Source organism: Vanderwaltozyma polyspora, genomic scaffold, assembly GCF_000150035.1.
Source record: "Vanderwaltozyma polyspora DSM 70294 KpolScaffold1051 genomic scaffold, whole genome shotgun sequence".
NCBI lineage: Eukaryota > Fungi > Ascomycota > Saccharomycetes > Saccharomycetales > Saccharomycetaceae > Vanderwaltozyma > Vanderwaltozyma polyspora.
The window spans coordinates 69,089-81,758 of record NW_001834646.1 but is presented as its reverse complement, the minus strand read 5'-3'; the positions used below and the strand labels follow the sequence as shown (position 1 = coordinate 81,758).

Below are 12,670 nucleotides of genomic sequence, written 5' to 3'. Positions count from 1 at the left end.
TACTATCAAAATTATCACCATTTGGTAGCGTCATACCAATTTTCATTATATGATCCGGGTAATGTTACCTTCTTTCATTAATATCAAAATTTTTTTTTCATTAATAATTCGAAAAGAGAAGAAGACGATGAGGAAAATTAAAGTTAAACTTTATAAAAAGATGGCAATAATTTAGTTTAATATCAAGTTATTAGGAAATATTTCTTGTTGATCGAGCTAGACAGTGTTGTTGAACAGTTCAAAGAATATAAAGATGTCCCGTGAAGGTTTTCAGATCCCAACCAACTTGGATGCAGCAGCAGCTGGTGCTTCCCAAGCTAGAACCGCTACTTTGAAATATATCTGTGCAGAATGCTCCAGTAAATTGTCCTTATCTAGAACTGATCCTGTTCGTTGTAAGGATTGTGGTCATAGAATTTTGTTGAAGGCTAGAACCAAGAGAATGGTTCAATTCGAAGCTAGATAAGTCATTAACGGGTTTTCAATATGTGACAATAGTTTTATCATTGATTATTGTTAATTTTTTTTTAAGCAAGACTTCATCTGATCGATCTATTATTGATTGATCATAGAATAACAATACTTGGTGTGGTTTAAATGCCACATTCTATATTTAAAATTTCATTTCTGCAGCGGAAAATATGAGGATACAAGAGTTACTATAATAATTTGATCTTGATATAGAATGTCCTTCATAATCTCTGCTGAGTTCGCCAACTGAAAAGGACGGTATTGCACGTAATTGTATAATTAAGTTAATTTCATAAGTTTGTATACTTTAAAAATATAACTAACATTGGGTTAATAATTCAGTTCATTGCATTTAAACTTGCTTTCTTAGATGCCCACCTAGTTCACTTTGGTTTTTTTCTAGCTCCAATGGATTTAGTAAGTAATGACTCCTCATTGGAAAACTATATGTATCCAATGAGATTTGTATATATATGAACATGAGCATATAACATCCACTTATTAAACAAGATTGCCTAATTTAGTTTTATTATATTTCAGTTTCTTACCTTTGGTGAATACATCAAAACTGAGAAGTCAGTAGCATAATGAGTTATCAATATTTGAAAAGAGCAAGAAAAATCATATGTATAGGTAGAAACTACGCAGCACATATAAAAGAATTAAACAATCCTACTCCTAAGCAACCATTTTTCTTTTTAAAGCCATCATCTAGCATAATAACACCTATTTCACTAGAACATGAAAAGAAATCATTGCCAAATAATTCAAGTTTCCATGGTTTAAATGACGATGGCACAAACCCTGGTCCAATTTATATCCCTAGACAAACTATTGTTAATCATGAAATAGAATTGGCATTGGTGATGGACAAATATATCTCTAATGTGACTTCTGAAGAGTTCCTAGCTAGTGATGTATATGATGCCATAAGTGGTGTTGCATTAGCGTTAGATTTAACTGCAAGAAATGTACAAGATGAGGCTAAAAAAAAGGGTTTACCATGGTCGATTGGTAAAGGTTTTGACACATTTCTACCAATATCACAGTTCATTCCAAAAGACGTCTTTATTAAGGACAAAGAAGATTTACAGAATGCATTTAGGGTAACTTGCTCCGTAAATGGTGAATTAAGACAAGATGATAGTACAAGATTGATGTTAAACCCACTTCACAAGATTATTCAACACATCTCTACTATGATCTCTTTAGAGCCTGGTGATATTATCCTAACAGGTACACCATCAGGAGTAGGACCAATCAATCCAGCTGATGAAATATCTGGTGAATTATATTATCATGAAGATAAATTAGTTGACATGAAATTTTCTTGTGAAACCAGACCAGGACCATACGTATACAGAGAAACTTAAGTTTACAGATTGTAAATGCGCTTAATTTAATTTATTTTATTTTATTCTATTTTTTCTTTTGTTCCTTTTATTTAAATAATTGGTATGACTATATTAAGATGATTCTTGGATCTTGCAGGAAATTAAACTGTCTGATATTGACACCCCCTTCTTTCAGGACTTTGAAACTATCTTCGTCCATGCGGTAAGATTGGCTATATACAACTTCTTTTATTCCTGTTTGTACAATTTTCACAGAACAAGTTAAACAGGGGCATGTGTCACAGTATAAGATTGCATTTTGGCCAATACGATCTCTACCAGCTTCAAGCAAAGCATTTTCTTCAGCATGTAAACATAGACAAGTATGTAAAGTATGTGAATTGCCATCGTTACACCTTGGACAGCCACCGTTGAAGCAATTTGTTAGATGACGAGGAGTACCGTTGTAACCTGTAGCGATGACTCTACGATCTCTAACAATAACACAACCGACTCTACGTTTCATACAATTTGAACGAGAAGCAGCCAAAGTGGCTAATTTCATGAAGTAAGTATCCCAATCGGGTCTTAAAGGAGGGGACAGTTCATTGGAAGAAGATTGATTTTGTAACATTTGTAATTGTTCAGCGATGGATTTAATTAAACGATTTTTAATATCTGACAGATCTTTTGTTATTATTTTAAATTTGAAATTTGCCCTTTCACGTACTAAGACTGATTCATTTTCGTAATCACATTCGTCGATCGCCTTTAGTATATCAGATAAATCTATGCCATCATTTTCTTTGAACTTTGGATTCAGTTTTTGCAAATTCAACCTTAGATTAATTGAAGCATCCAATGATAAATGTACGAAGAATGGACGTTTTTCTAATTTTTCCAATAGAGATAATTTTTCTAGTTCTACTACTAAATTCTTTGTATAATTTTTAGTGGCATAATCCAATATCTCATCTTCATTTTTGTCTTTGTCAATTAGTTGAAAACCATGATCTTTGACTAAGCCTTCGATGGCTAATTCCAAACCACTGAACTTAGTTCCACTAACAGCAACCAACATTTCTCGATATTGAGTTATATGGAGTAGAGAAACAGGCTAGGAATTAAAGATGATGTTCAGGTAAATGGGTTTCGATCTAATCACAAATACATATTGATATTTATACTTATATGTATATGTGATTGTGTGTTTATGTATATATGTATGTTAATAGAATTTAAGTTCCAAATTGTGTAATTGGTATCGATGAGTATCATGTATAAGTTCGAAACTCTCGATCTATTGATCTTTGTAGACGTAGTAAGAGAGAAGGCTGTAGAGACGCGTAAACTTTCTTTTGCAAAAGAATTCTAATATGTCTTTTGGTTATGAAAAGTGAAAAAAATGAAAAGACAAAAATAATTGTAATTGAAACGCGTTAAATGTCCTAGGACAAAAAAAATAAAAGTCCATTTTTCATCACAATTTCGTATACTATGAGGTTATCGGCTGTTAAAAGAAAACATATGGCCATTCTCCGTGTCTGACGATCAGATGTGTCTCTCACTTATCGTTTGACCCTGCCCCTCTCCCTCTCCCTCGCTCTCCCCTCCCCAAAAAGGTGCATACACAGATACACCCCTAAAATGTAGTTTGTTTTGTTTTCTTTCCTTCATCCGTCCATCGTAGGGCCGTTTACCGAGATCGACCATTCATTTCTTTTTCCTCGATTTCTATATCTACGCGTGCGAGGGCGCGCAAAGAGAGACACACACACACACCGACGACGCTTTGTTCCTTCTGCAGGATTTTTATCTTCCCTTGCGTCCCACCAAGTCCCACCCTGCTAAATGCTCCAATGCACCGAGACCATGTGATTTATTGCCGCGTCTAACCCATCCTTCTCCGCCAATTTTTACATTTTTACATTTTTTTGTTTCGTTTTGTTTGGTTTTGTTGAAATTCGAAACCGAATCGAAATTACGAAATTACGAAACTACGAAATTACGAAAAACTGACATAAATCGAGAAGAAGCTATCAAAATTATATATAAAGGTTTAAACTTTTGGATATTTTTTTTTTTTTTTTTTTTTTTCAGATCAGGTCAAATATAAACTCATTACTTTGGTTTTGCTGTTTATAACTTATTCTATTCTAATCTATTTTATTCTATTTAATTCTGTTCTGATTACTTTGCTTTAGTTTAATTTAAGTGCTAGTTTTAGTTCTTGTTTTAGCTTTAGCTTTAAGTACTGTTCAATTAATCTTGTTATTTGTCTCGGTCTTTTATTAATAGTCTCTTACTTATATCAAATACAGAGATACATATATACATCTTGTTGCTGTGGATTACATACCTTCCTAGAGGTAAATATATAATTTGACGTTTGGTGTATTATAATTGATAACCTTCTTTTATTTTTTTTGTGCTTTTACCAACTCATCGTTGAAAAGGGGAGTGGTTTTTTTTTCATTTGGTAACTGCTAGGAAGTTTGGGTTCAATTGACTTTGAGCTAGGTTTTTATTGTACTTTTGTTGTTACATTGTAGAAGATAACAAATTCTTTTACCATCAAAAAAAAAATATACTTATATATCACTACATTTTTTTTCTTTTTTTTTTTTTTATTTTCTAGTTTGTCAGTTATTTCAATCTGTTAGAATTTATTTCAAGACAAAAAAAAACTACAATTAATAACTATTATGATACCAGTAAAGAGTGCGTTAAACCACGGGAAAACTCTCTTGGCAAGTCGAATACCCGTTGGAAAGATTTATGCCAAGATCCCGTGTCGTAATAAAACTTCAATCCTATGGAATAGAAGATTTAGTAATGGTTCTGCAATCTTTAAACAACAACAAAAATTACAAAATTTCGTGAAAAATAGTAATAATGCTACAAATGATGAAAGACCCGTTAGTTCAACTGTAATGAAAATCATGATCTTGACAAGTGTTACAATTGCTTTAGGTACTATTTTCGCATCGTTAGGTACTCAAAAACTTGATCATGATGAAGATGCTAATGACGCTATCGATGGGAAATCTACTAGTAATTCGAGAAAGATAAAAATCTCAAACAATAACTGGTTCTTGTTTTGTTATTCTACTTTACCCTTAAACGCTGTATCAAGGTTATGGGGACAATTTAATAACTTGACATTGCCAATTTGGTTCAGACCTTGGGGTTACAGATTCTATTCATACTTATTCGGTGTAGAATTGGATGAAATGGTAGATGCAGATCTAACACATTATACAAATTTATCAAACTTCTTCTATCGTGGAATAAAGCCAGAAGCAAGACCAATAGAACAAGGTCAAGATGTAATCGTTTGTCCAAGTGACGGAAAAGTTTTACAACTGGGCATTATAAATTCAGAAACTGGAGAAATCGAACAAGTCAAAGGTATGACTTATTCAATTAAAGAGTTTTTGGGAACCCATTCCCACCCATTAATGTCCAAGAGTGAATCAAGTTTAGATTTAAATCTGGATTTTGCAAAGCATAAAGAATTTGCAAAGGCAAACGATATCGAAACAATTGGTTCTGGAAACAACACCGATATCGATAATTCTTTGGAATTCAAAAGTGAAGGTGATAAAGCTTCAGATGATTCTAAACCAAGCGTAACAAAAACTATGAAATTACTAAGTGAACTTTCTCTACATTATCCTTCATACAGTCTGTCATCAAAGGAACCAAAGGATACAGAACTTTACTTCGCTGTCATCTATTTGGCTCCAGGTGATTATCATCATTACCATTCCCCCATTGATTGGGTGTGTAAGGTCCGTAGGCATTTCCCAGGTGCTTTGTTTTCTGTAGCACCATATTTTCAACGTAACTTTCCTAATTTGTTCGTTCTAAATGAACGTGTAGCTTTATTGGGACATTGGAAACATGGTTTCTTTAGTATGACTCCCGTCGGTGCCACTAATGTCGGTTCAATTGTTTTAAATTTTGATAAAGAACTGGTTACCAATACTAAGTCACATAAACATGTTCAACCAAAAACCTGTTATGAAGCAACCTACAGAAATTCAAGTAAGATTTTAGGCGGTGTACCTTTAATTAAAGGTGAAGATATGGGCGGTTTTCAACTAGGTAGTACTGTTGTTCTATGCTTTGAAGCGCCAAGATCGTTTGAATATAAAATCAATGTAGGTGACAAAGTCAAAATGGGACAAGAATTAGGTAGAGTTGAATAAAAGTAATATTTGGCATATTAACAAATACACCGAGTCGATGCATTAAAATAATAATATTAATCATAACAATCATAATAGTAATAATAATAGTAATAATAATTTAAATTCTTCAGTTAAATTATGAAAAAACTATGAGAAAGAATTAGTAAATATCATCTATAGAATATTTAAATCTAATATATGCACTTTTTTTTTTTAATCAATGGATAATTATGATTCAGAGGGTGTCATTAGAGGGAATGACTCCTTCTCCATAATTCCAATTGGTAATCTACAACGTCACCGCCACTGTTACTTCCTGAACATACCATTTCTAAATTATACCTTTGAGATTCATTATTGGTAACCTTAATTTCTGCCAAATCATTATCTATTTCATACATAGTTAATGATTTCAAGCCTAGTTCCTCAACTAGTGCCTCCGAAGGAATTGCTCCCCTAAGTCTTGAATCAATTCCAATTTTTCTTTTCTCTAAATCAATCTTTCCTTTCAGCACTTGCTGGACACTAGGTCTATTGTTTTCGAATATTTGATCTTCATCGTAATAATTCTCTTTTTCCCTTTTTTGTAAATATACAACAATTCCATTTTTAAAGTAATCCGTTGCTGTGATATCTTCACTAAATTGGACCTCAAATGGATAATAATCTGGATTTTCAATTCTTATTCCCCCTATTTTGGTTAAATCTGGTAGAAGACAAGGCGAAACCAACTGTTTTTTTTGTACTGGATTTCTTTTATCTTGTTTTACATAAACTTCTAACTGGATGTTATTAATTGGTTCCTCCGTGTGAACATCCTTTAAAACTAAACATCTAGGATCAACACACAAACTCCAGAAATGTTTTATTTCACTAAGATGGTATGGCGCCATATATGTTGGAAGTACAGATATTATCAAATATGCTACACTTTCAATATCTGACGTTTTCAATCCATATTGCCCAGATCCAAGAAACAAAAACCCTAGAGATAAACTTGTTGAAATATATTTTGAGAAGTGATTTTCATCATCATTTAATTTTTCGTCTTCATTAGCAGGATCAATTATGGTTTCATCAATTGGAGATGATGACTCATCGGGATCTTCATCAATATCTTCATTAGAATGATTGAAACTATCTAAATCTTCATTAATATCAGCATCACGATCAGAATTTTTTGTGGTCTGCTTGAAGAGATCAGAATGCTTACCGGTAACTACTTCATGAAGATATCTAATCCTCTGAAATGTTTTAAGATCACCTGATCCACACATAACCATACTAACTGATACTAAAATAACATTGATGAGGATATTTATACCATAAATTGTTAACCTGAAATCTAACTTCGCATCCCCTACATATTGGTAAAATGGTAGTAATCTGTCTAACAAGTTTAACAATGAATCGCGGACTTGTTCATCTCCGGTTGAGGCATATTTGATACCCATTGACATTACACGACCCCCAATAATATAATAGATAGGTAGCTTATCCGTAGTAATGGTATCAGGCATTTGTAAACTTATATCTCTCAATACAAATAATAAATCCTCTCCGATAGTATCCCACATAATCATATGATAGGCCCATTCCTTGTAGAAGTATAATTCAGGTCTACATCCTATATTTTTTGAGGAAGAAAACTGAAGATTTGGTTTGATCGTTTCAGCTATATGTGAGTGCCTTGTTTTTAAAAATATCAACATAAGCGCCAAAACTGTACCTATTTGAGAATTCTCTGGAATCCACTTAGATTCTATATCATAAGTTTTAGAAACAAGTGCGATTAAGTGGTTAATAATAATGGGATCGATATTGCTCTTATTACTCTCATGACTATCATTATTGTCTATGCTAAAAATTCTCTCTTCAGTTCCACTTTCTAAATAATTTCTAGATGATAGTTTTGTGCCAGAAGCTAAATTAACTAATCCCAAAGCAATACCGGCTGCCATTCTGTACCCTTCATCAGCCACGAACTCTTCATTTATTTCTATCATTGAGGTTATTTGTGAAATCAATAATTCATTCATTTTTTTATGTTGTGAACCTTGGTATAAAAGCCCAATTCCAATAAGTCCAGCAGTTTGAACTTTTAAATTGATATTTAAATCACTAGAGCCTGTTGGTAACAATGCAACAATATGTACACTTAAAACCTTGGTTAATTTTAAATCCATAGTTTTTCTCATACTTGCACTCATACCAAGAAGCAACCCAATACTAACATGTGTCAGCTTGGGACTTAGATAGTTATAAACATGCCATTCCTCAAGATCCTTAAGATGTCCATTTAAACCTAAACCTAAAAGGAATCCACCATGCTGGGCATCTAACACCCTTGGTTTATTAAATGCAATCCAACTTCCGTTAATGTTTTTAGCCTTTTTTGAGATACGTAGTCCACAACTTACACCTCCATGGAATTCACCCCATTGTGCAGTATCATGATCCACATCAGTTGTATTCAATGAAACCTTTGTTCCATCAGGAAAAAGACAAACATAATTTAACTTTGGCCTAGAGCATTTTTGAGTCGATAAAGGCTTCTCAGTAGCATATGCAATAGCACCCCAACCAATACCAGAGGCACAAGTTCTTAAGAAAATAATTTTCGCAAATGTCTTCTTTTGGTTTATTATCTTTATATACTCGCTTTGCCTTGAGTAGAATGAAATGTTATGTGGCTTGTAATAACTTAACAAAGAAAGTGCATTATGAAACCTTCTGTCTTGAGAAAATATTAATCCTGCATTATGCTTTAATGAATACCCATCGTCAAGTGTATTGGATTCTTCTTCATTATCTACAGAACTCTTATTAGCATTACCGCTTATTGATTTTGTTACAATTTCTGTAACCAATGAATATATATTTTTTGGTTTTGCGACCTCATTTTCATAACTATTTCCTTTAGGTGGGATATATCTTGGTAAGATATCTTGTGAAGAGGGGAAACTATCCGATTTTAATTGCTTTATTCTTTCCAGGCATCTATTTAAATCAGCTCTTGCTATAACTTCAAGGTTCACATCTTCAGATATGCTGGATATACTATCCTCAATTCTTTTCAACAAATACCTAAGTGGCGTAAGCACTCCAACTGGGTATGTATCAATTTCTGGTTTCTTTATGTTAAGCTTCGTTAAGATTTCTAAAATCTGCTCTATAGAGAAGTCAGTTGAATGCGTTAGCTCATATAACCTCAAAAGTTTTAAACATCTTGGCGTTATTAATTCATCTACTTCATGATCCTTTTCTATTAATCTTGAAAAATTGATAAATGGAGTGATTGGGATATAGCTACTTTCGTTTATACTAAATAGAGACTTTAAAATTGATGGGGGTTCATCTAAGGGAAATGTATTATAGTAAATGGATGGTAGTGGTTCATCTACGTTGCTTATGTCAGTTTTATAATAATCTTTCCACGTTGATGGCCAGTTCATGACAGACGTAGCAAAAAATAATAATCTTCCAAGTTTTTTGGCATCATTAGAACATAAAACGTTTAGTAGTAACTCTTCTCTAACCAGATGCAACCCTAAGATGACATTTGGCATCAATGATGTCACATCCATAGATTTAATATATGAAATGACAGGGTTCTTGGTTAAGTTATTGATTTCTTCTGATGAGGTATCCAACAATATCACTTTTATTAATTTAAAAAATGCTTCGAATTCTAAATCTTCCTTTCTATAATCGCTTATTTCATCATGTTCGTCGGCTAAAACTGACATAATATGCTGCCATAAAAATGATAATGCGTAAAAAAATTCATTAGTACAAATCCAGCTTAAGGCCTCAAAATATAATTGTATGCACTGATGTCTAGGATAAGGAAATATTGTTTGTCGTATGTGTCTAAAGTTCTCTGTTGAATGTGGTTTTGAAAATTTATTTATTATAATTCTTTCTGAGGAAATATAACAAATATCCTTTACTATGCCTTCCAAATAACTGGGTATTTCAATTGGGAAGATTGAAAACTCGATGAATGGGTTGAAGAGATATAATACATCTGAGGTCCTCGTAATTATTACTAGACATTCCTTTAATTTATCACAATCATAGGGAAGAATTTCCAGAATTTGTTCAGAAAGTTCTATATCGGATGATTTTATTAGAGTATGTGAAGCATCGCCATTAAATTTGAAAGATAACGAATTGACTATATGTGGTACTAGCGTAATTGACCAAACCTTCACAAAATCTGATTCTTTATCATAAATTACAATTGCTTCCTTGTCTTTGAAACGCAAAGGTTTGCATTGAAGATTACAGTTTTCAGGATCAAAGTCTAGTGGCAATGGTAAAGTTGATACTTTTGTCAGTATAATATCTTTTGAAGATATAGATTGACTAATATATTCTTGTTGTAATTGTTGGGCCGAATTTGGAGTAAAATCTATTACAGTAGGAGTAGTGGAAGTACCCATTCTATCAATGGTTGCAGACATGCTTCTTTTAGAAATTGATTGTGGAACTATTGATGAAGGATCAACGGCTGAAGATATGTTGGTGTTTGTACTTGATAGCGTTGGCTCGTTTATAGTAGGTAAGTGGAGATTCATGTCATGTTGTAAGTTAATTGAAGCTGATCTTCGATTCAATCCTGGTACTTTTCTGAAAATTTTATTTGAATCCGTTATTTTACTTGCAGTTTCGTTATGATGAATGTCATCTTTTGATTTTGAGTTCATTACCCTTGTATAATAAAAATTGATTTCATTTCTCGATTTATCGTATAAGACAGTAATGTTATGTTTTTTATCGTCAGCTAATAACAACATTTTTGAAGTAACTTGATATTTATCATCTGAATTAAATTTTTGTCTTGAAGAGAAAGTTACCAAACCAAACGGAGACATTGGATCCGTCAATGTAATGTACTTGTGTTTTTGGTTAGATTCCATTGGATAAGGTAGAACACATAAGGTTTCTCTTTCTAATACGATACCTTGAGAATACCAAAATGCGTCTATGATTGGGAATGGGAAACATACGCTTGTAGAATTTCCATTTGAAATGTTATAGACATGAGCTAAATCTCTTAATATGATAATCAAACAGTTTGGAGCTTTCTCAAAATCTACAAAGCCTGCCCTCAATACTTTTTGTTTAAAATTGAATCTTCTAATGCATTGATTATCTATATACCATTCTACAGATAATCTATTTTCTGTAATCCAAATATCACCTCTATTGGAAAGATCATGAACAAAATAAGAATCATTAAAGTGATATTTATTAAAATTTGCAATTGTTGATGCTGCAGACACAGGAGATTCATCATCACATAACATCATATTCTCATAATCATTTTCAATAGAAGGGCATATCGACATTCTTTTATGGTTTAAAGAGAGAGGTAGAGATTGAAGAATTCCCGAGTTGTTGATCTTAGGTATTCTTTTCCTTTTTTTTTTTAATTGTTCTTTATATATCATAAACTCGCACTCGAAACATGAAATAGACTGATTTTTTAGTTCTGTGTCCTTTGATATGAGATGGATATATAGTCTTAGTTTGCACTAACGTCAAGTTTGTGTTCCTGAATCTAGTATGCTAAAAGAGATTTCAATGCATTTCAAATGAATCTGTAATAGAATGAAAATAGTAAAGGAACAAATGAGATACAGAGACAAATTAATACAAGAGAAATAAAAAAAAATTAGCCGCTGATGCTTCAAAATTGATTTTGTAGATTAAAGGGTAATAGCTAAAAGATAAGAAATAAAGAGATGTAAGTAATCTAATTTCTTCTCAAAAAAAAAACATAATAATAATAAATGATTCGAACCTGAAATTCAACTTCTACTTTTTTTTTTGATGCTCTTGATTTCTTTGGAGATTTTGGCTGAGAACTGAGCTGGGTGACGGGAGAGAAGGAGAGAAGGGAAGTGGGAGGACTAGGCGAGGTTGGTCAGATCACTACGATAGTTTGTTAGAGGGGAGGGAGGAAGGCGTAAAAAAGACGAAATTTTTGTGTTCATTTTTTGTTTTCAATTTTTTTTATTTTTGTGTCTGCATGATGTAGCAGGGTAATTGTAGTTCATAATGTACGGAAAAAGTAAAAATTTAAAAAATATTAATTGGGGCGAGCTGGGAATTGAACCCAGGGCCTCTCGCATATTTGAATGATTTGTATCCCAAGTGTATCTCGGAATTCACCCAAAGCGAGAATCATACCACTAGACCACACGCCCTACTAATTTGTTGGAGAAGTAAAAATCCTTTTTCACTATGAACTTTAGAAACAATTCTAGTTTTTTTTTTTTAAAGTGTCAGACATTAATAAAGAAATAACCAGTTTGTTAGGAAGAATTTTGGCTAGACATTTGGTATATAAATAGGAACCAAGTCTCCATGTTCAAATTTTAAATTTATTCTGACTTATTTTATGAAAAACGTTAGTTTAACATTTTGTCTTTGATGCTGCAAGAATGACTATAAATGCAATTGCAAAATATAAATAATTATTAACAACATCCGGGGAAGTCAAAACAAATAGAGGGGTCTCGGAGTTTAATTCTATTCATAAAAAATATTGATCAACTGTATGATGTCAGGTTTTAAATAATATAAAGGGAATAAGATTTACTCACAGTAGTAGAACCTGGCTGTTAAATGAATTTAACTCGAACAATGACATTAAAA

The 12,670-nt window shown here is 32.5% G+C and overlaps 5 protein-coding genes and 1 non-coding gene across 6 annotated transcripts; 3 read left to right on the top strand and 3 right to left on the bottom strand.

The window, feature by feature from the left end:
- Positions 1–253: 253 nt before the first annotated feature.
- RPC10 (DNA-directed RNA polymerase core subunit RPC10) lies at positions 254–466 on the top strand (the record flags this gene model as incomplete). The annotated part of the gene is made up of 1 exon (XM_001644191.1): positions 254–466. The coding sequence occupies one exon, from the start codon at positions 254–256 to the stop codon at positions 464–466; it is 213 nt and encodes a 70-aa protein (XP_001644241.1).
- A 592-nt stretch (positions 467–1,058) lies between these two features.
- FMP41 (Fmp41p) lies at positions 1,059–1,844 on the top strand (the record flags this gene model as incomplete). Its single annotated transcript, XM_001644190.1, has 1 exon — positions 1,059–1,844. The coding sequence occupies one exon, from the start codon at positions 1,059–1,061 to the stop codon at positions 1,842–1,844; it is 786 nt and encodes a 261-aa protein (XP_001644240.1).
- An 88-nt stretch (positions 1,845–1,932) lies between these two features.
- Positions 1,933–2,886, bottom strand: DCD1 (deoxycytidine monophosphate deaminase; the record flags this gene model as incomplete). The annotated part of the gene is made up of 1 exon (XM_001644189.1): positions 1,933–2,886. One exon carries the CDS (start codon positions 2,884–2,886, stop codon positions 1,933–1,935), a length of 954 nt encoding a protein of 317 aa, XP_001644239.1.
- Positions 2,887–4,510: 1,624 nt separating this feature from the next.
- Positions 4,511–6,019, top strand: PSD1 (phosphatidylserine decarboxylase 1; the record flags this gene model as incomplete). The annotated part of the gene is made up of 1 exon (XM_001644188.1): positions 4,511–6,019. One exon carries the CDS (start codon positions 4,511–4,513, stop codon positions 6,017–6,019), a length of 1,509 nt encoding a protein of 502 aa, XP_001644238.1.
- Positions 6,020–6,249: 230 nt separating this feature from the next.
- Positions 6,250–11,460, bottom strand: APC1 (anaphase promoting complex subunit 1; the record flags this gene model as incomplete). The annotated part of the gene is made up of 1 exon (XM_001644187.1): positions 6,250–11,460. The coding sequence occupies one exon, from the start codon at positions 11,458–11,460 to the stop codon at positions 6,250–6,252; it is 5,211 nt and encodes a 1,736-aa protein (XP_001644237.1).
- Positions 11,461–12,107: 647 nt separating this feature from the next.
- Positions 12,108–12,219, bottom strand: Kpol_1051trna2. The gene is made up of 2 exons: positions 12,183–12,219; positions 12,108–12,144 (listed from the first exon to the last, which is right to left on the bottom strand). It is a non-coding gene; the product is annotated as a tRNA-Pro (tRNA).
- Between the last annotated feature and the right edge of the window lie 451 nt (positions 12,220–12,670).